Source organism: Cricetulus griseus, chromosome 6 (genome assembly GCF_003668045.3).
Source record: "Cricetulus griseus strain 17A/GY chromosome 6, alternate assembly CriGri-PICRH-1.0, whole genome shotgun sequence".
In the NCBI taxonomy this organism is placed as follows: Eukaryota; Metazoa; Chordata; class Mammalia; order Rodentia; family Cricetidae; genus Cricetulus; species Cricetulus griseus.
The window spans coordinates 22531427-22553077 of record NC_048599.1 but is presented as its reverse complement, the minus strand read 5'-3'; the positions used below and the strand labels follow the sequence as shown (position 1 = coordinate 22553077).

Sequence of the window (21651 nt, the reverse complement as noted above, 5' to 3'; positions counted from 1 at the left end):
GAAACAACCTGGTTCTCTGTCCTCTCTGAGCAGAGGAACAACCTGGTTCTCCCCTCTTTCTGAGGGCTTCTGCTGCCAGGGCACCCGGGGCCCAGCCTCACCTGGTTGAGGCGGTTCTGCAGCTCCTTCACCTGCTGCTCCACCTGTTGCTTCTCGCCCTGCAGCCGCTCCACCAGCTGCAGCTTCTCCTGGCTCCAGTGGCGCTCGCTGATCTGCAGCTGCCGTGTCAGCTCCATGACGGCGCTGTAGGACTCGGCCAAGAGGTGCTGCTGTTCCTCTCGCTCCCTCTGCAGTGCAGCCTTCCAGTCGGGCCCGGGCCTCTCGCTGGCACCCTTCCCAGCCTTCAGCTCCATCTGCAGGAAGAAGCATCAGCTAGGTATCGGCAGGGGACACTGGCCGCGCACCCATACCAGGGAGTCTCTGGGGACCCTCCAAAACGCTGATCCTCCTTCTAATAGAGCTGTGGACCCCTTTCTGCATACAAGCCAGACCCTGTACCTAATGTTTTCCTCCTAAGCCTCTATAAGCAAAGTGCTACATCCCATCCCTCAGAGAGGCTCCAAGGGGTTAGTTAGGTAAGCATTCCACATCTGACTACAATAGGCAGCGCTCCCAGCTACTGATAACCATGACATTTGTCACCTCTCTCTCTCTCTCTCTCTCTCTCTCTCTCTCTCTCTCTCTCTCTCTCTCTCTCCCCCTCTCTCTCTCTCCGGTTTTCCAGACGGTTTCTCTGTGTAGCCCTGGCTGTCCTGGAACTCACTTTGTAGACCAGGCTGACCTCAAACTCAGAGAAATCCACCTGCCTCCACCTCCCTAGTGCGGGATTAAAGGTATGTGCTACTACAACCTGGCCCTGCCTCTGTATTAATAGCCCTGCCTCTGTCTGCTTTAGTCATCTACATTGTTAACAGGTTAAGCTTTCAGAGCATTGCAATTTCTCCAGCAAAGAGCCCAGATCACCCAATCCTAGCTTTCTGTGTATCCTTGTGTCCATCTGTCATTTCTTTATTCTCTTGACAATTTAGTCAGCTCGATCCAGGAGCCAGGCTGGATGTGGAACACAGGAAGGCATGGAAGCATTCTGCCCACAGTGCAGCCTAGGTTCCTGTCAATCTCTCTGGGGCACAAGGTGAAGTGTAAGGGGTCTTGTGCCTCCAAGAGCAGCTTAGCACCCTCCTTGCAGATCTGGGCTGGGAACCAGGAAGGAGATGTCCCTGAGAAGCAAGGAGGCTTACCTGCGAGGCATGGCCCTTGAGCTCTGCCCGCTCCGTCTCCCACATGGCCTTGGCCTTTGCGAACTGCTGCTGAAGCTCAGTCAGACCCCGGCGCTCATCACGGAGCAGCCAACACAGCTCCTTCAGTGTGACCTTCATGTCTGCCAGGGTTTTGATGTACTCATTAGGCTGCAGACAGAGAAAAGCCTGGTCAAGAACTTTGTGAAGGCAGGGAGGGCAGCCAGGAGTCCAGCTGAGGCCCTACCAGCTTCAGAAAGGGCAGAGGCCAGCCCTGGGATAGCTGTGCCGAGTTGCAAGTCTCACATGCAATGAACTGTTTCAGAAGCAGCTCTTCTGCCCAGATGCAGAGAAACAACCTCCCCCAGGCTTTGCGGGGGCCCGAGCTCCAGGTCTCTTGCCTCTCTGAGCTGAGGCCTCCATGGAGCCTCTCAAATGGTGCCCCCCCTTTTCTGGTTCCTTACACACTGTTCAACCACACCCCAGCTCACTGTAGATCCCTGGGAGGCTGACCCCAAGGCTCTCTCTGTGTCTCGATGTGACAGTTCTTAATTCTAGTCCGTAAGGGCCTCTTTTTGTGTGACCCTGGCCTGGTAGCCTTACCCTGGCCCAATGTCCCACTGGTCACACCCACTCCAGCACATCTTGCCACACCTCTGTATACGCAGTCCTCTTGTTTCAATATGGTCTGCTTTCCTTTCTGAATTCGGCAGGCTCCTATTGGTCCAGGGGAGCACATTACATGTGACCCCTTCTCTGTAACCCTATTCCTTATACAACAGATTCACTGCTCTCCTTCCTGTGACTTCACAGTTCATCTGGACTTCTGTCACTGCCCTGGGATGACTCGTGTTCCCCCATCTCTAAGCAACTGGTGAGTCGGTTCCCAGCCAATAACCATCTGCAGACCCTGAGTGCAATCAGGGCTGTGTGAGAAGACAGCAGGAACTGGTCATTATGGATGAGGAGCACACGAGTAAAAAGGACTAGAATGGGCTGGACACACCGTGTTCTGGGTCCAGCTGTCCCCTGTGCAGGCCTTGTTATCCGAGTGTTGGGCATTCATTTCTTCTTCCTCCATCAGCAGGTACAGTTCCTTCATGCTGTTCACCTGGTTTGAGAAACCACATTTGACAGGCTCAGACTCCAGAGGATGCGGACACTGGGGAGCAGGCGGTCCAGACAACCATGCAGGAACCAAAGCTCATCACTGAGCTTTCCCACATCTTAAGTGTGTCCCATCCCCCCCCCCCAACCCAGCACCGTTACAGCAGAGAAGCCGAACTCAAACCCCGTGCCCCCACTCAGGGCTAGGGCTAAGCTCAGCCATACCTCCAGGAAGTCATCCTCCTCGTGGGGCAGAACCTTGCCCTGCCGCCAGCGCTTCAGGAACCACCTGAGCTTCATGAAGAGCAGAAGGAAGTTGTGCTTGAATTGCTGGGATTCCTGCACCAATATGTTCTTTTCCTGGCTCCAGAATTTCTGCTCCAACCTCCTTTGGAGGCTCAGACTCTGCAGCTCGAACTCCCGCCTCAGCAGCGCCCTCTGCTGGTCTTCTTTTAGCTGTTCGGACAGGAGTGAGCAAAGGAGGCTGGGGTTGATTCCAGACCCAGATCAAAGGCAGAGGGGAACACTAATGGCAAGTGCCTACTGGTGACCCCTATCAGGGCTTCTACTGATAGCAGCCCACTGTACCCAGGGAAGCACTCAAAAGCAACAGTTGTGGGCTGGAGACAGAGCTGTCAGTAAAGTGCCTGCCACACAGGCATAAGGACCTTAGTTCATTCTCCAGAACCCACATACAAAGCACAACCAGCCAGCCTACTGTCGTCAGTGAACCCCAGGTGCCAGGGAGGGATCCTGTCTCAAAACAGCCTGCAAAATGACCTCTGGCCACCATGGCATCATACTCTGAGCATCTCCTGGGTATTGGGTGTTTTTCATGTGCTCACATTAGTCTGGGAACTATGAAAGTAATTGGGGACTGCAGAGAGGGCGAGGTGCAGAGCAGAGGTATGCTGGGGTCAAGGAAGGCTGAGAAACGTGAAATAACCCAGGAACAACACTGGGTCACAGCTAAGGGAGCCAAAGGCCTGGGATGTACAGCTCTGAGCAAAGCACATCTACTCTGTGAACTCCGTTTCCTCATCTGCAATCCTTCTACCTTTTCAGCATGCCCTACTGTGTGCCACCATGAAGTGAAGTGTGGCATCCCATAGAGAAGTGTGTGAGCATTACAGGATATAACGGTGGAAAGTGTGTTACATGGGCCATTCAGGAAAGTAGCTTTCTTCCTTCCTTTCTTTCTTTTTTACATTTATTTTTTTTTTCTATGTATATGGGTGGGCCCAGGTGCCATGGCATGTGTGTGATGGTCAGAGAACTAGAGCAGGCTAGTTCTTTCTCACTGTGGGGATCCTGGAGATTGAACTCAAGTTGTCAGGCTTGGTGGCAGCCCCAAACAAAAGTAAGGTTTAATAAATGCTATTATGATCCGCAGTCAGGTTTGAAGAGGGGCACCTCTTCAAAAACTGAGGCCAAGGGATGAAACAGGGGCTGGAGAGATGACTCAGCAGTTAACAGCACTGGCTGCTCTTCCTGAGGACCTGGGTTCAATCCCCAGCAACACATCATGCAGATCACAGGAAAGAAGTCTGACACTTTTGGTCTCCACAGATACCTACACTGACAGGCACACATCCACACACATCTATGTGTAATTAAAAATAAAAATCCTTAAGACAGTTTTTAAAGAGATGAGACAGAGAGGTGTGGTGGCACATGCCTTTAATCCCAGCAATTTAGGAGACAGAGGCAAGCAGATTCTGTGAGTTCAAATGATCCCAGTCTACACAGCGAGTGAACAGTCAGGGCTACAAAGAGAGATACACTGTCTCAAACAAAACAGAGCAAAACCAAAAAAGACTAAAGAGGCCATTGTCACCTAGGCAGCCAATACCATGTGCAGGGGTCCAGCCCAGGTTAGAGCTGACAATCACAACTCAGTGAAGCCTGACAGGGCACAGGGTGTTTCCCCCAATGTTATTCCCTTTTGATGACCCTGCTGTTAGTAGTGTTTGATTTCTTCCTATGCTCGGGACAGAACCCAAAGTCTCCCACATGCTGGGCAAGTGCTCTGCCAAGGCTACACCACGGCATTGGCATCTGTATCTCCAGTCCTGGGAAGAGACGTATAGCAGGTGAAAAAAAAAAAAAAAAAAAAAAAAAGTGGTACAAACCCACCTGGACCACTTTCTGGTTGAAGCTGTCGGCCTCCTCCTTCCGGAGCTGCCGCTCCTGGGACAGTTGCTCTTGCAAGCCCCGGAGGCTGTCATGGGCCTCTGCTAGAACCAGCTGAAGCTCCTTGATCTGCAGTGGGGTGGGGGCCAGACAAGGAATGGGGAGAGGACACAGGCTGTGGTCAAAGAATCAACAGTAAGCTGGACTCGGGCATCCTCTATTAGGCACAATACTGTCCTTGCCTCAGAGGGTCATTATGACAGTTAAATAAAATGGTATGTGTCAAATCCTCCACAGTATAATTTTTTTTTAAATTTCTCTCTAACAAATTTGCAGAAAAAAATGTACTATGAAAACTAATTTTGATACACAGAGTTGTTCATAGTTTCTTTGATTGATTGATTTACTTATTTTTTACTTAGCCTCACTATTTTTCACAGGCTGGTTTCTCTCTCTCTCTCTCTCTCTCTCTCTCTCTCTCTCTCTCTCTCTCTCTTTAAGACAGGGTTTCTCTGTGGCTTTTGGAGGCTGTCCTGGAACTAGCTCTTGTAGACTAGGCTGGTCTCCAACTCACAGAGATCCCCCTGCTTCTGCCTCCCAAGTGCTGGGATTAAAGGTGTGCACCACCACCACCGCCTGGTATCAGGCTGGTCTCTTAACACCTGAGCTCAAGGCACCCTCCTGCTTCAGCCTCCCAAGTAGCTGGGGCCATAGGTGCTTGCCACCATATGCTAATTCATTGTTTATAATTAAAAATTTAGAAGCTTCTTTGTCAAAAATCAGGTGTCCATAGGTCTGTGGATTTATGTCTGGGCCATGGATTTCATTGATTCACCCGTCTGTTTTTATGCCAATACTATGGCATTTTTATTGCTATGGTTCTGTAGTAGGGCTTGAAATCAGGGATGGTGATACCTCCAGAAGTTCTTTTATTGTACAGGATTGTTTTGGCTATCCTGGGTTTTTGTTTTTCCATATAAAGTTGAATATTTCAAGGTCTGTAAAGAATTGTGTCGGAACTCTGATGGGGATCGCACTGAATCTGTAGATTGCTTTTGGTAGGATGGCCATCTTACTATGTTACTCCTACTGATGCATGATCATGGGAGATCTTTCCATACATGACTGGAGAAAAAAAAAGTCAACATAATGATGCCTAACGATATTCTGCTATACTCACAGATTGGTGACTACCCCAATTGTCTTCAGTGGAAACAAATACAGAGCCCCACAGCCACACATTGGGTCAAGCTCAGGGAATCCCGCTGAACAGAGGGAGGAAGGATTGGATTGAGGGGAGGCTAAAGATATCACAAGGGAGCCACAGATACAACTAACCCGGGCTCACAGGAGCTCCCAGTGTCTGGACTGACAGCCAGGGAGCCTACATAGGACTGACCTAGGCCCTCTATATATAAGCAATAGTTGTGTAGCTTGGTCTACTTATGGGACTCTTAGTAGTGGAAGCAGGGGCTGTCCCTGCTTTGGCAGGCTTTGGGGAACCTATTCCTCATACTGGTTTGCCTTGCCCAGCCTTAATACAAGGGGGAGAAGCTTAGTCCTACCGAAGCTTAATATGCCATGCTTTGTTGATACCTATGGGAGCCCTGCGGCTTTCTGAACAGAAACAGAGGAGAAGTGGATTGGGGGCAGTGGAGGGAAGACGTGGGGAAGAAATGGAAGGAGAAGAGAGAGGGGAAACTTCTATCGGGATGTAAAATAAATGAATAAATATAATTAACATAAAAACTTTAGAAGCAATTTAAATAATAAATGAGGTTTAAAATGTGTTTAATGGGTCTCTATGTATAACAATCCATTCAGCTGTAGCCTTACAGATGCTGTCTTTGTGTGTTATTACATAACAGAAACACATTTACTATCAACATGGCTAACTGCATGATGATCTTAACTTTCTTTATATCTTCATGTAATGCTGCTTAGGGGTCTAATTGTACTTACTGTGGTTTACAATGACTATGGAATAAGTTAAAGGACAGTTAACCATGTTCTCTAATTTCTGGGGGAAATGGTGTTTTAACAGCATTAGAACGAAACAGGCAAAGTTAATGTGTTTAAGGCCCAGCAAGACGGCTCAGCAGATAAGGGCTCCTACAGCCAAGCGTCAGGACCTGAATTTGACTCCCGGGACCCACGTGGTGGGAGGAGAGAACCAACTCCTACAAGTTGTCTTCTGACTTACCAGACATGCTGCAGTACAATGCGCACATACCCACACTAAAACCCCGTAAAAAAAAAAAATAAATAAATATAAAAAAATGTTTTAAAACCCATTCTTCTATAAGTCCAGATAGAGATTGGAAGGGAACACACAAGGAACTTCCTAGAGTCTGTTTATAGATCTAGATGCAAATTACAAAACAGGAAGATCATTCGCTTGAAGCCAGTGTGAGGTACACAGTAAGACCCTGTCGGAAGGCACCAGAGGGGAGCAAAGGGTTCTGTTTGCGAAAAGCTGTCAGCATCTATTGACCTTCCCTTCTCCCTCTTTCTCGTGTGTGTGTGTGTGTGTGTGTGTGTGTGTGTGTGTGTGTGTGTGTGTGTGTGTGTGTGTGTGTGTGTTTTGTTGTTATACTCCATTAACAAAAGTTTTAGCCAGACTGGGTGTTGGTAGCTGGTGGCGCTCGCCTTTAATCCCAGCACTGGGAGGCAGAGGCAGGCAGATCTCTGTGAGTTCGAGGCCAGTCTGGTCTACAGAGCGAGTTCCAGGACAGCCTCCAAAAAAATGTTTTAGCCAAATGAAATGAAGTGGTGCCTGAGGCAGGAGGATCACCCGAGCCTGCGAGGTTAAGACCGTCCTGAGCAACACAGTGAGACTCCATCTGGAAGAAAAGCATTAAGTATTTCTAACGGGAATGTTTATTCTAACAAACTGTGCAGGAATAGGAAAATGGAAATGGTCCCAGGCATGGCAGGTGTCCTGCTGCGGAAAAAAAATTATGTGGCCAATAATATGATAATTTGGCACAGTCTCTGCAATGATTTGAAGCCTGTCTTGTACACCTGTTCTGCATTAAAAATCTCTGCAGAGCTGGGCAAAGTGTTATGTGCCTCCAATCCCAGCACAAAAGTTGGAGGCAGGAGGATGGTTAAGTTTGAGGTAAGTGTGGTCTACATACTGAGACCCTGACTCAACAAACAAAACCCTCGTTAGAAGGGGTCAGGCTGCTACCCTTGCACAGCCTCCTTGAACTCAGGGTTAGTGCCATGTTTCGGTCCTAACTGCTCAGCAAGAATGAATGAAACTGATTAAATGTGTAAACAAACTGACACAAACAAGCTTATTTACTCCTCAGAAAACGAGATCTCAGAATCTCGGGTTTTTTTCTTCCTCCTCTTCCCTCCCTGTCCTTCTCTGTCTGTCTATCCATCTCCCCACTGGGGATCAAAGCCAAGGTCATCTGCAGGCAAAGTACACAGCACTGCAGCTCAGTTACATGACCAGACACCATTTTTTTTTCCCTTTTCCCCCTTCCTCTGTGACTACTAGAACATCCAGACCACCTCAGTTTCCAGGAAGCATCTGGGGCTCACAGGACAGGGAACTTCTCAAAGATCAGAGAACCTTAGAAATTCTAATGATCATAAATGTGGGTGGGAAAGCTGGGGCCACAGGTTGTGAGTGTATCCAAGGTCAGACCATCAGACCATCAGAGTGACATCTAACTCTGGTCCCCTGAGGCCAAGTGACATGGACACTGTCGTCATCCTCACCCATAGAGGCCAAGCCTTGAGCTAGGTATCTACCCCTGTCAAGGATCCTGTGAGGAACTCTGTTCCTGGAGGTCACAAACCTGACAATTAAGGAAGACCTCACAGCCAGCACACAGGAGAGTCACAACATGAACTCAAACAGCCTGAATGGAGAGACCTCTGCCTCTCTGCTAGATAGTTATTTTACAATGGCCTCCAGTTCAGCATTCCTTCTGCCTCAGCGTCCTGACACTGGGATTACAGGTACACACCATGTCCAGCTAAGCTTCCTCTAACTAAACCATGGGATTGAATCAAATTCTCTTATTTCCTATTTTTTTTTCCCCTTCCCTGGCTGTCAGGAAGCTTAAAACCAAACAGAACGCCCAAAGCCCACACCACCATCCCCCAAGGATCACCCTGGTTTTAAGGGGCCCCAGTCAATCTCCTTCAACCCAGCCTCAGATTTAGGCCTCCACCCACCTCAGAGGCATAGGAATCATTATCTTCAGCTCGATAAGGCCTGAAGTTCCGACTGGGGTCAGGCTTGGAGTCCAAGTCACCAGCACGGAAAGCCTCTCGGATTCTAGGCTCCCATTCCAGCAGGTCTCTGAAGTCAGATGGCTAAAGCAAGGGGCACAAGCAGAAGAGAGCCATGGGGAGAGGCCAACGAGTACTACGAGGTCTAGTACAACGAGTACTACGAAAGGTCCCCACCAGGCCTCTGCTCCATAAGCGGCTTTGTCCACATGAGAGTGAGGCCCAGGTGAATCAACCTTGCAACCTGGCCCCGCCTTTCCTGGGTGCACAGCCACCACTCAATGACTGACTGCTTGTTGCAAGGATGATGAGTGGGCAAGAGAAGACACTAACTTTGTGAATGGCTTTTATGCAAAGCCTTCTGAAACAGTCCCATTGCTCTACCACCTATGTGAACCCAGCTCACTCTTCCTTCAGGATGGAACAAGAAGGAGACTCAATGTGAGGCTGTCCCCTTGTTTAAGAAGCCATCTCAAGCCTCAGCAGCAAAGTATGAGTTGAAGCTGCTACAGTACAGTGCCACGCATGGAAATCTGCTCTCAGGATGAAAACCAAACTGCCCCATGCTCTCTGCAGCCCAGCCTCACTGCTCTGCACAGTTCCTTGGACCTACCATGTTCCTTCTATATGATTTGAGCCTCTTGTTGATAGTAACTACCTTCCTTTAGGGTCCCTCCCTCTTCTGTCTGTCATATCACAGTCACAGGCTTGCCACGCTGATTAATTCTTCCTCAGTAGGCAATAAAGACCTTTGGAGTGGGAATTCTATTCCTATATGGTTCTACAGACTATCAACTGTCCAGTGCCAAGCGCCAAGGGTAGGAACTATCAACAAAGTATCCCAGCAAATAGACAGGGAATACAGTGCAGGAGGAAAACATACTATCCAGAAACACAAAGGGAAGGGACAAGCAACAACAAATGGACGAGGAATACAGTGTGCATGAGGAAGACACTCTGTCCATGAGCACAAAGGGTGGGGCCTAGCAACAAAGTATCCAGTAAATGTACATGGAATATAGTGCCCGAGGAAGACTTTATCCAGCAACAATAGCTATAACATGAAGAAAAGGAGTGAAAAACAAGCACAGGAGAGAGCATACAGAGGGTTAGAAGGGGTGTGTCCAGGACCAACTAGACACAAGCATCTGACATGTGGAACTGCAACCAGGAGACTGCAGTTCAATCCTATGTAATCTTTATTAATTTAATTTTTAAAATCTGTCTTGGGAGTTTTGTTTTGTTTCTATTCTGCACTGGGGATGGAGCCTGTGCTGCCTGCTAAGGCAAGTGCCTTACACTGAGCCACATCCCCACATGGCTGCTGCGTGTGATGGCTGTATTGAACACTACCAATCAAGACCTTCTACAGAGGTATCGGCAGGAAGTGGTAAGCAGGGACGCAAGGTGTTCATTTATTTTTGTCTCTGCTTCAAATGTTGATGTATTTGCTTTTGCAATTAACACTTTGCAAATTTTTGGACATCTTTGCTGTGATAGCTTTTCTAGGTACCATGCCAATGATATCAAGAATAAGCTTCTCAAAAACTCATCAAAAGGATTTTAAAAACTACAAACATTTGCTTTAAAATTAAAAATGTGGGCTGGCAAGATAGCTTAGTGGGTAAAGGTACCTGCTACCAAGCTTGGCAAGCTGAGTTAATCTCTAGGACCATTTGAGAACTGACTCCTGTGACTACTACATGTCCACAGTGGCTCCGCTTGGTCCCCCCCCCAAATAAGTGTAGTAAAAATTTTAGTTACAAAAGTGATCAGAAAAGAAGGGGCAGGGTGGTTGCCCTGGAGAAATGGCTCAATGGTTAAGAGCTCTTGATGCTCTCCAAGAGGACCCAAGTTCAGTTCCTAGCACCCCTATCAAGGAGCTCACAACCACCTGCAACTCTAGCTCTGGAGACTCCAGCACCTTCCTCTGGCTTCTGTGGACACCTATACACAGGTGACATACATATACACATATGCACACACACGCACACGTAAATTTTCAAAAATGTTTTTAAAAGAGGGGGCCAGGGATGTGGCTCAAGAGTAGAGTACTTGCCTAGCATGTATGAGGTCCTGGCTTCTGTCCCAGCACTGGAAGAGGGGAGGAGAGGGGAGAGAAAAGGGGAGGGGAAGGGAGGGGAGGCAGGAGAGGAAAAAGGGGCAATCTAGCAAAAAGACAGGACCTCAGAATCATCTCCATCCACAGTAAATGCACACTGGGCAATTCACTGAGTCAGTAGGCTTACATTATACTTAGTGAGTTGAAATAAATACATTTTTGCTACCTGTAACAGCAAATAGCAGGCCAAGTGAACAAAGCTAGGTACTACTGCGTTTGGTTTGTGTAATTACATTTATATAAAGCTCAAAGATGGATAAAACCAGGAGGTTGTCCTGGAGAGCTGGGGGAGTGACTGACAGGGAGACTGAGCAGGGCAGCCTTGGGGCTGGTCATCTTCTCATGATCACATGACTGTTGACTACAGGAGAGTTGTAAAGTTGTTTGTACACGTGGATTTCATCCTTCTCTGTTGCATGCCTGTTCTAGCACAAAATTTGTATGTAATAAAAGTAACAGAACCCTGGCCTGGGCATCTTACCTGGAAGTCAGAGCCAAGGTCTTTGGCCAGCATGATCTCCTTGGAGGGTCCCTGGGAGCCCAAGGCGGGCAGTGCAGGGAAGGGCTCAGACTGCTCCTTGCCAGAGTTCCCCAAGGCCACATCCACCTTGCGTGTGAAGGTGTTCAGTTCCTGCTGCAGCACGCTCAGCCGTACCAAGATGGCATGGATGAGTTTAGCATCCCTGGGGCCCTCGCTGTTATCAGGCGCCTCGTGCAACCGCAAGTCTGCACACTCATTGTCCAGGCAGAGCCGGAGGCCAACTGAGAAGCCATTGGCATCAGCCACCAGGACGTCGATGGCCTTGCTGACTAGGGCAGCCTGCTCCCGCAGCCCAGGCAGCGCCTCGGCTTCCCGGGCCCTGCAGAGCCTGGCGGTGTGGGGCTCCAGTGCCTCGCCCAGAGGGGCAGGTACGCACTGTGCAGAGTCTCCGGCCTCAGCATCCGTCTCCAGCATAGGGCGAGTGTTTTGGCAGGAGGCCAGGTCGCAGCGCTGCAGGTTGGAGAGAAGCACGCGGTTCTCATACTGCAGCTTCTTGACCTTGCCGCTGAGCTCGCCGATCTGCAGTTTGGCAGCCGCCAGCTCCTCCTGCGAGGGCTCACTGAGCACCGAGCAGCTGTCCTCCGACAGTGTCACGTCCAGCTCATGCTCCGAGCGGTATTTGGCCAGCTCGTTCAGCAGCAACTTGTTCTGGTCCTCCAGCTCTGCTGAGGAGCGCCGCAGCAGCTCAGCCTCCTCTTCCACAAACTGCAGGTGGCGCCGCAACTCGGCCAGGCTCTCCCCGCACTCACCACCCAGAGCAGAGAAAGCCAGCCGGGCCTCGGGGCCCCCGCTGCCCCCGTGGTCCTTCATGTCATCCATCTCAGCCCGGAGGCCCCGGTTTTCCACCTCCAGCTCCACGATGCGCCGGCTCAGCAAGTTGGCCTCCTCCTCCACCAGCTTGAGGTGCACCTTGAGCTCTGTCTCACGAGAGTGCGGAGCATCCGCCAGCTCCTCTGCGGACAGGGCTGCATCCAAGTCCCCATACAGGGAGCGGTACTTGAGCAGCTCCTCCTTCATGCTGTCGTTCTCCTTGGCCAGCTTGGTGAGCTTCTTGCACATGAGGGCCGACTCCTCTTTTGCGAAATGTAGCTGGCATTTTAGGTCTGCGCTGTCCTCCTGTGGCCCAATGGGCAGGAGACAGACAGCAATAAGGAAGGTTATTGTCAGCTTGGATCCAGCCACAGCATTCTGGGGTGCACTGACTACTATGGGAACACAGGGGTGAATCGAGGCCTGAAAGCCACAGGAAGCAGAGTGGGGACACTGATATTGAGAGGCCAGGGCACACTATCTACAATCTAGGAGTCTTTGAGCCGGTGACATTCTGACTGACTGCTAGAACTGTCCCATCTGTAAAAGGGGACAGAAACATTCCACTCTCACACGATGACTGTTGAGTGGGAAAATGTACAAGTGCCTGGCCTCCTGGTTGCAAACAGGGCTCTGTGCCTGACCTGGGCAAAACATGGTGCTTTTATCTAATTCTTACAACAAATCCACAGAATGGGAACAGATCAGGAAAAACGGACCAGATGGTTGAAGTGATTCGTCTCAGTCAGGTGGCAATCAAGCCATAGAGTCCAAGTTCAAGGTCTCTGACTCCGGACCTTGGGTTTAGTTGTCCCTATGCTGTGTAAGCAACTTGTGGGTTCAGGAATGTCTAAGTATGGGTCCAGAGTGGGCTTGGAGGAAGTAGTGGGTAGTGAAGTGTAGAAAACACACAGAGAAAGGAAATGCACAGGCGAGACATGGCGGGGGAGGGGGGCACGAGGAGGATGGGGATCTCTGGGGACTCCCCAGGACACTTAAAGTTGTTCTGGGTTTCCAAACTGTGAGGGGTGCTGAGTACCTGTGCAGTAGGCTTCTTATCTGTCTTCCCCAGAGACCGGGTTCCTCTTTTCTTCAAGGAATGCTAAAGGGAGAGAAGAAACCAGACTGAAAGATCACAAAGATGACCCACATCCAAAGGGGTGTCACAAAACAGTCACCCTGAGGGCCCCAAGCCAGCCTTATGTGTTAGCCAGCACCCAAGGCTGAGCCAGAGATCACTGAGTGAGTTGCACAATGGAGACAGACTGGAGGAAGTAACTAAATACCCCTGCCCAGGGCTCCTCCTCACGGCACCCACTTGGGCCATTGTCATCCTGTTGGCTGCAAATTGGAATTTGTGCTCTTGTTCATCTTTGTTGTTGCAGTTTAGGGATTTTTTTTCCAGATTATAATTACATCGTTTTCTCCCTTCCTTCCCTCCAACCCCTCTCATGTCCCCTCCCCATTCAAATTCATGGCCTCTTTCTTTAAGTGTTGCCACATGTGTGTGTTCCCAAATATATAAGTACAACCGCTCACTCCAGATGTCTCTTATATATGTGTTTTCATGGTTGACACTTGTTTGTCTTTCATTCACTCATCAGAGATTTCCCAAGTACACCTCAGAGGGCAGACAACATAACACTGAAATAGACAAACAAGATACCAAAAGAATGCTGTGGCCCCCTGCTTCAGGACCGAGATGTTCATTCCCCCAGGAAAGACCTCCAAGCTAAGGACTGTTCTTGGGGGTCCTCGCTGGCTAAGGGGAGCACTTGAGATGCTCCCCCTGGGTGGAACCCACAGCTAAAGCCTAGCCCAGGCCCCATGCCTCAACCCAAAGGGCCACTAGTTCCAGTTGATGCCATCTATGTGATTGGGTTTCTATTTCTGTCTCATTCCCTGTCACTGCCAAAGGGGCTCTTCCTCACACACTGCATGCAATCTCCACCTCACAGGAAGTGACATTTCATAGGACCTTGAACACAGAATGAAGACCAACGAACAAGATTTGGTGCAAACGAGACACAGCACAGGAGACTTGACAATGATTGTGAGGGTCTAACAACAAGCAAAGGTTCAAAAGCCCAGAAACACTGGAGGCGGGGGAATCAATACATTTGCTTACACAAGCAAATACTACAGGGGTAAAAAACAAACAAACAAACAAAAAACAAAGGAGAGCAAACAATCTTGGTCCCAGCATAGCTCAATGGTAGAAAAATACCCCAATGTGTTCCAAGCCCTGGGTTCCATCTCCAAACACACACACACACACACACACACACACACACACACACACACACACACACACACACACACACTCGGTTAAAAAAATAAATGAACTGGTGAAAATATCTGCAATAGGAAAATGGGTTAGGAATACAAGAAATAGCAGGGGAAGTCAGGGAGGGGGCAGGCCTATAATTCCAGTTACTAAGGAGCTTGAGGCAGGAGAATCATAAATTCAAGGCCTATCTGTCCAATAAATTAAGATCTTGTCTCATTAAAAAAAAAGAAGAAGAAAAAGAAAGACTGGGGGATACTGTTCAGTGGGAAAGAGCTTGCCTAGTGTGCATGGGGGCTCTAGGTTCCATCCCCAGTTCAGTGTGTGTGTGTGGGGGGGGTAAGTTTACAGAAGAAAGGCAAATTGATCTTAACCCTGAAAAGATGCTTGGCCCCACTCAGGATGGAGACACCCAAAGGAAAGCTACCCTGAGGTGCCACTTCTCAATGATCAGATTGGCAAAAAGCCAAGCCATCTAACAATACATCCTATTGGTGAGGCTCGAGCTAAACAAGAAGGCTCATTTATTGCTGGCAGGAGTGCAAAACTGCACAAGCCCCACGGTGGGGAATTTGAGGAAATGCTACAATAATCAGTGCTGAAGTTTCTTGTTGTTTAAAGAAGTCATTCAATTAGACGCACAATTCCACTGAACACTTCCTCCCGAGAGAGGGATGATTCATGCCACCAGCTTTTGAAACCGCACTTGGGTTGCTCTCAACTTTCTGAGTTGAGCTGCCCACTCGGGTTTCTGAAAATGTGCCCCAGCTTTAGATATATGCTCACCCTAACCTTCACCTCTCACTCCCCATCACTGTAGGCAAGCCACTGACATAAAGCAAGACTTGTTTGTTTAAAATTTATTTATTTTTATTTTACGTGTATGGGTGTTTTGCCCGCATGTATGTTTGTACATCATATGTATGCAATGCCAGTGAAAGCCAGAAGAAGGCATTGTATCTCCTGGGTCTGGAGTTACAGATAGCTGTGAGCTACCATGTGGTGCTAGGAATTGAACCAGGGTCCTCTAGAAGAGCTACCAGGGCTCTTAACCACTGAGCCATCTCTCCAACCCATCAAGCCCTGTTTTACTGAAACTGAGAAAGGGGCAGTGTAGTTGGCAGTATTTTTCTGTTTCTCCCTGCCCCATTGGACTGGTTTCTTTCCTAACCATTGGTTCCAGCAGCCGTTTATTAACTAGTCATTCTGAGGCCAATGGCTCAGGCCTATTATTACTAACTAGCTCTCACAATTAAATTATCCCATTATTACTGATCTGTATATCACCATGTCACAGTGGCTTACCGGTAATGTTCAGCATCTTACCCCTTTTGCAGCTAAATGGCTTCTCCCTGACTCCATCTCCTTTCTCTCTGTAGCTCTGTTTGGATTTCCTTACTAGCTATATTCTGCCTTGCCATTGCCCAAACTGGTTTATTCATCAACCAATAAAAGCAACACATATTCACAGCATACAGAAGGACATCCCACATCATTGCAGTAACTTGACCAGAGTTCTGTAGTAAATACAGAGCCAACCTGAGGCCAATTTTTTTTTTAAAGATTTTATTTACTTATTATGTATACAACATTCTGCTTCCATGTATATCTGCACACCAGAAGAGGGCACCAGATCTCATAATGGATGGTTGTGAGCCACCATGTGGTTGCTGGGAATTGAACTCAGGACCTCTGGAAGAGCAGTCAGTGCTCTTAACCTTTGAGCCATCTCTCCAACCCCCTGAGACCAATTCTTGACCTAGCACTTCATTGCATTCCAAAGGCTTGGTGGGAGAAAATGCATCTCTGATGATGGCCAGAGTGGGGCTAACATAGTGGTTTTCAACCTGCATGCAAGGAAGAATTACCTGGGGGATTTAGGAAAATATCAGTGAAGGTCTGGGGTAGGCCTCAGCCATCGAAGTTTAAAGTCTCTTCCCAGCAAAGCAGAGGGGCTTTATCATGTGTGTGTGTCCACATGGGTGCATGCAAGTGTGTGTGCACATGTGAGTGTCTGCATAACAAGTGTGTGTGTGTGTGTGTGTGTGTGTGTGTGTGTGTGTGTGTCTGTGTGTCTGTCTGTGTGTCTGTCTGTCTGCATGCATGCACGTGGAGACTTGAGGACAGCCTCAGGTGTTCAGAAGCTCTCTATCATTTCATCTTGTTTTTTTGAGACAGGGTTGCTCATTTGCCTGGAGCACACTAATTATGCTAGGCTGGCTGCTAGGAAGCTGCAGGGTTCCTTCATGAGTCTGGTGTTTTTACATCTTCTCAGCCCACTCTAGGTCTATCTTAAAATTCCTTTAGGTCATACAGAACTTTGGGAACACCAATGAGGTAGGACGATGGAGATGGAGATGGAGTCTGGATGCCACCAGCCTACCAAGAGAGCCCCAGATCTTTCAAGAGAGGACTTAAGCATGGGGGTCACAAAACAAGCCCTTTCGGAGCTGGTGTACCAGAACAGGGGGCTGAGAAGGGACAGCTCAGAGGCAGACTCCCATGGAGTGATGAGGTGGGGCTCTAGGTCAGACTCCCAGCTAGAAATGGGCCAGCCATCACAGGCTGAGTGATGCCTTGGTTGTGGCCTTTGCTGTGAGTAGTTCTGGAGAACCCACACCGAGAAAACCCTTCGCCTCCCAAGAAATTCACAAGCTAGGTGACCACAGCTTCACCAAGTTCCCCTGATCACTGTATGGAAGTGAAGAGACCCAATCTCTAAGGGCTCCCAGCTATCACATATGCACCATGAGATGATGTAAAAAGCCACCAGGAATGACCAAGGGGTCCTGATAAAGGGCTGACAAACAAGAGCCTAAACACTCCTCTGTGAAGTAAACTACAAATAAGGCCTCCAACTCAATATGGCCTCCAAAAGAGGAATGGAGGAACAAACCATGATGTATTCACACAATAAAAACTTAGTCATGAAAGGAATGGAGTCCTGACGCTCAGGCCTGCATGGGTGCCTTGAAGTCACTGTGTGAAGTGAGCCAGGCCATCCTGACGTGGCAGGCACTGTCGTGTAACAGTTTCCTCCAAGACTAAAACATTCCATCCTGCAGGAAGTAAGTGACTCAAAAATGGGATCAGGAAGTCCCTGAAACTGACCAGACTCACTAGGCCCCTCTCTGCCAGAGTCAGCAACGAAAGCTTAGAGTCCCGAGTTCAAAGAAGACTCAGGAGAAAAGCTGCCAGAAGACTCTGAGACCAGACCAGCTGCCTGGAAGAATCAGAAACCAGAGGAGCTGCCTGGAAGAGCTTTAGACCCTAGTCACATGGGAAGGCTACTCTCCAACCTGCTGAGCTGCCTGCAGGCTGTGCAGCACACTCTAGATTTCCCAGCCTTTGAGAGCTGTCACCCGTGCTGGGGTGGGACTTGGTGATGTAGCTGCCTTTGAGTCACTCCTGCTCCTGTAAGTAATCCCTCACCCATACTCCTGGAAGTAACCCCAATAAAACCTGTTGGTTCACAAAGCTGGACTTTTGTGGTATCTGTACTTTGGCTTATTGTGGGATCCCTATCTGGGACGACTAGACCTGTGTGTGTATCTCCCCAGGAAGACACAACAGGCATGTAGCATCAGGTTCCATTCCCACAAAATGTCCAGGCCAGGTAAATTCTCAAAGATGCAAAATAAATTGACGGCGTCCCAGAGCTGGGGGAGGAAGGAATGGGGAATGAATGCAGTGTGAGGTTAGGGTGTGAGTCCTGGAATTGGAGAGCAGGGATGGGTACACAATTGTACCGCCCACTAACTGTGCAATTTAAAAGGGCACACTTGGCCTAGGGCTGTAACTTAAATGTAGAGCATTGGCTGGTTCGGGTTCAGTTCCCCATCCTGCAAATAAAAAGGGGGAGGGCAGACTCACAGTATGTTAATTATATCTCAATAAAAACCAAGACTGAATACCTGGGCAAAGTGGCACACAAGTATAAACTCAGCACTTGGTGGCAGGCGGATCTCTGTGAGTTCAAGACCAGCCTGGTCTACAAAGAACTAGTTCCAGGACAGTCTCCAAAGCCACACGGAAACCCTGTCTCGAAAAACAATAAAAAAAAAAAAAAAGGAAAAACCAGCCTGTCTGCATAACAAGTTCCAGGCCAACTTGATGTACATAGTGAGTTCTGGGTGAGCCTGGACTACATAGCAAGCCGTATCACAGAACAAAACAGGAACACCCACATAACATACAAAAACACAGCCGTGTCGGCAGTGGTGGTGCATGCTTCTAATCCCAGCACTTGGGAGGCAGAGGCAGGTGAATCTCTAGGTTAAGGGCCAACTTGGTCTACAGAGTGAGGGCTACACAGAGAAACTCTGTCTCAACAAATTAAATCAAAGGAAACAAACAACCCTCCCCACCAAAAAACCCAGCAAAGCACAGATGTCAAGCAGATAAAGCCAAGGCCCCCTCTCATGCTGCCCCCCAACTCCCTGAGGGACCTTGCCAACTGGTGTCCTCTGGAGTATTTTCTAGACCTTTGGCTCTGTGTTTAAGACTGAAAGAGATGGTTCCATTCAGGGCTTTCTTCCCTTCCTGTGCTTATTTGATTCTGTGTTTGGTTTTTTGTTTTTCATAATTAGCACTTCGGACTGAAGAAAACCCAAAAGCATCCAGCATTTTAAAAGGCTACATCTACGCAACCTGATCCTGTACATTACAGAAACCACGTGTACAACCTAAGCCCATCTTTATTTATTTTTTAAGGACATAGAAAGGTGCATTGTTAAACACAGAGAAAGACCCAGAAAAAATACAAAGCAAACTGTTAATCCCAGGTTAGGCAGATGAGAAGGGAGTGGCTGGGTAAGGCTTTCATTATTTTGTATATTTTTATACTACTTCTGTCATTTTGAATAGATGCCACAGTCACATGGTGACATTCAAAGAGCACAAAGAACAGAGGGAAGCAATGGGTCCCCAGTTTCCTGCCCCAGGGGCAGGCAATGTAGCCAGAGCTTGCTGGAACCTTCCTCAGAGTTATGCCAGGTATGCATTTATGTGCTTTTGCAATGGGATTTTTTTTTGCCTCATTAAGTTTATATTACAGTTTTAAATTTAAAGCATGCACATATATACATTTTAAAAAATGTGTCTGTATACACACAGAAAATCTTATTGAAGTGTCTGTTCACCTCCCAAGTAGGAATCTCAGAGCACTGGACTGCAAGAACCTCGAAAGGTGGATCTGTTGGGGGAAGGGAAATGCCTACTGTTTTTCATTTTGAAGCTCTCTAAGAAGCCCTGGTATACCTTGCCAGCAGGCAGGCTGAGGGGCTGGAACCTCACAGGATGGAGGCAGGCAGAGGGCCTGAAGCTGTGCCTGGGGAGGTGGGCTACAATGGTTCCTGTCATTCTGTTTTGGACTAAACCTCCCCCACCACACAGAAGGTATTTGGGCTCCTGCACTGCCCTGAGTTCAGGAGGGAAACCAAGGCAGGTTCGGTGATCACAAGGACCGCCCTCCCATCTGTTGAGAGGCAGCTGGTCAGGAGGCTGGGGTGTTGCCTTGCCCCACAAGGGAGTCAAGGTCTGTCAGAGCTCCTTTTTAGCACCCCCAGAGGTGGGGCCAGCCCTGCTCAAAAGGCAGTGTTCTGGCTCTGGGCATCTTAGGGCAGGCCAGGACACCAGAGAGAATGTAGCCACAGGTCCAGCAGGACCTAGCCCAAAGGCACACACCCTACTCCTCATAAGGCCACTATGAGGAGCCTGGGTGGGACCTCTGAGCATCCCTGATCCAATATGTCCCAGCAAGAGCCTGAGCTCTGTCTTCCCCAGACAGCACCCTGAGGCCAAGAGAGAGCTGCCTAAATACATCTTGGGGACCTCTGCCCCCAACACCTCCTGTGCTTCCTTGCTGCCAACTCACCAAATGTAGAGGAGTGTCCATGTAAGGCTCACTGAAATCAGATTGCATGTGCATAAAACGGACTGACCATAAAGGGGGACCTGGGTTGGGGTGCATCTCTAGAGTAAGGAGTATTCCTGACAGCATGGCCAGAATGCTAGGCAGACAAGTCATATAATCCTTGGAGAGACCACCACTTCAGCGGAGAAAAAAAAAGATTTTTCTAAACGTATCATGTGCATATGTATGTGTAATATATGGGTGTGGTGTATGCACACACTCTTGTACATACACGGATGACAGGATGTCGGCCATCTGCCTGCTCTGTCACTCTCGGCCTGACTCCTTTGAGACAAGGTTCCCACTGAACCTGTTCCTCAGTGCTGGGGTTGTAGGTCTGTTTGGGAACATGTCCAACTCCTTTCACGGGTTGTAAAGATTTGAACTCATGTCATCATGTTTACTTAGCAAGCTCTCTTAGCCTCTGAGCCACCCTAAAACCAGGAAAAATAAGTTTAGACTCATGTCCCAAAGAAAATTATCATCTACAGTTTTCTGCGTAGCTGTTCCTCCCATGTGCAGCTGCCAGCTCAGTGGGGAGAGCCCCTGTGTAGGCTGCAAAGGCTTCTCCAGGCCGGCAGCCAGTGGCTGGTTGAGATGGTAACGATAATAGTACAGACTGTATTTAGCAAGTGCTGATTCTGTGCTGAGCACTTCCCAGCCTGTCTCATTTCATTTTCACAAACACCCCTAAGCTGTAGGGACTGATTTCCCCTTTTTGTACACAGATCAAGTGAGCACTAGAGTTATCGAGCCATCTGCCCAAGGTTACAGTCACTCACAAGGAAAAAGAAAAGCCAAGATTCACACCCAGGCCTACGTGGCTCCATGTCTGAGTTTGCCTTGCAGCTCACAGACCAGGCCAGAGCACGCTGCACAGCAGCACAATGAGGGCCCGACCCCAAGATGTCGGCAGTGCCCTCCCCACCCACCAAGGAGGAAATCCAGATGAGAAATCAGTGATGTGGGGGCTGAGAAGGACCCTTGATGGCTCAGAGGAGGCAGCAGCATCTCTGCTAGGGGTCAGTGTGAGTGTGGAGACCCAGGGCCTGGGGTTTGAATCCCTTATTTGTCTTCAGTCTCATCCATAGACAGCAATTCTGACCCTGAAAGAAATGAGGTCCTTCAACATGGATGCCTAAACCCAGAAAGCCTTCTTTCTGCTCAGTAATAGAAGCCCATCACCAAAGATCACACATTGCATGATTCCATTTGAATGCAATCTCCTGAATGGATAAATCAATACAG

General features: G+C 48.7%; 1 protein-coding gene across 5 annotated transcripts in view; it reads right to left on the bottom strand.

Moving 5' to 3' along the window:
* The window catches only part of Soga1 (suppressor of glucose, autophagy associated 1), a 69078-nt gene that overhangs the window by 17887 nt on the left and 29540 nt on the right, over nucleotides 1–21651 (bottom strand). For 2 of the 5 annotated variants that reach the window (XM_027421282.2, XM_035446850.1), the window contains 8 exons: nucleotides 13242–13304; nucleotides 11333–12508; nucleotides 8673–8813; nucleotides 4479–4604; nucleotides 2568–2798; nucleotides 2242–2346; nucleotides 1239–1406; nucleotides 102–353 (listed from right to left, as the gene is read on the bottom strand). In XM_027421282.2, coding sequence (XP_027277083.1) covers nucleotides 102–353; nucleotides 1239–1406; nucleotides 2242–2346; nucleotides 2568–2798; nucleotides 4479–4604; nucleotides 8673–8813; nucleotides 11333–12508; nucleotides 13242–13304 — 2262 coding nt within the window. The remainder of the gene's footprint in view (nucleotides 1–101; nucleotides 354–1238; nucleotides 1407–2241; nucleotides 2347–2567; nucleotides 2799–4478; nucleotides 4605–8672; nucleotides 8814–11332; nucleotides 12509–13241; nucleotides 13305–21651) is intronic. The other 3 variants (XM_027421283.2, XM_027421284.2, XM_027421285.2) reach the window with 3 other exon arrangements.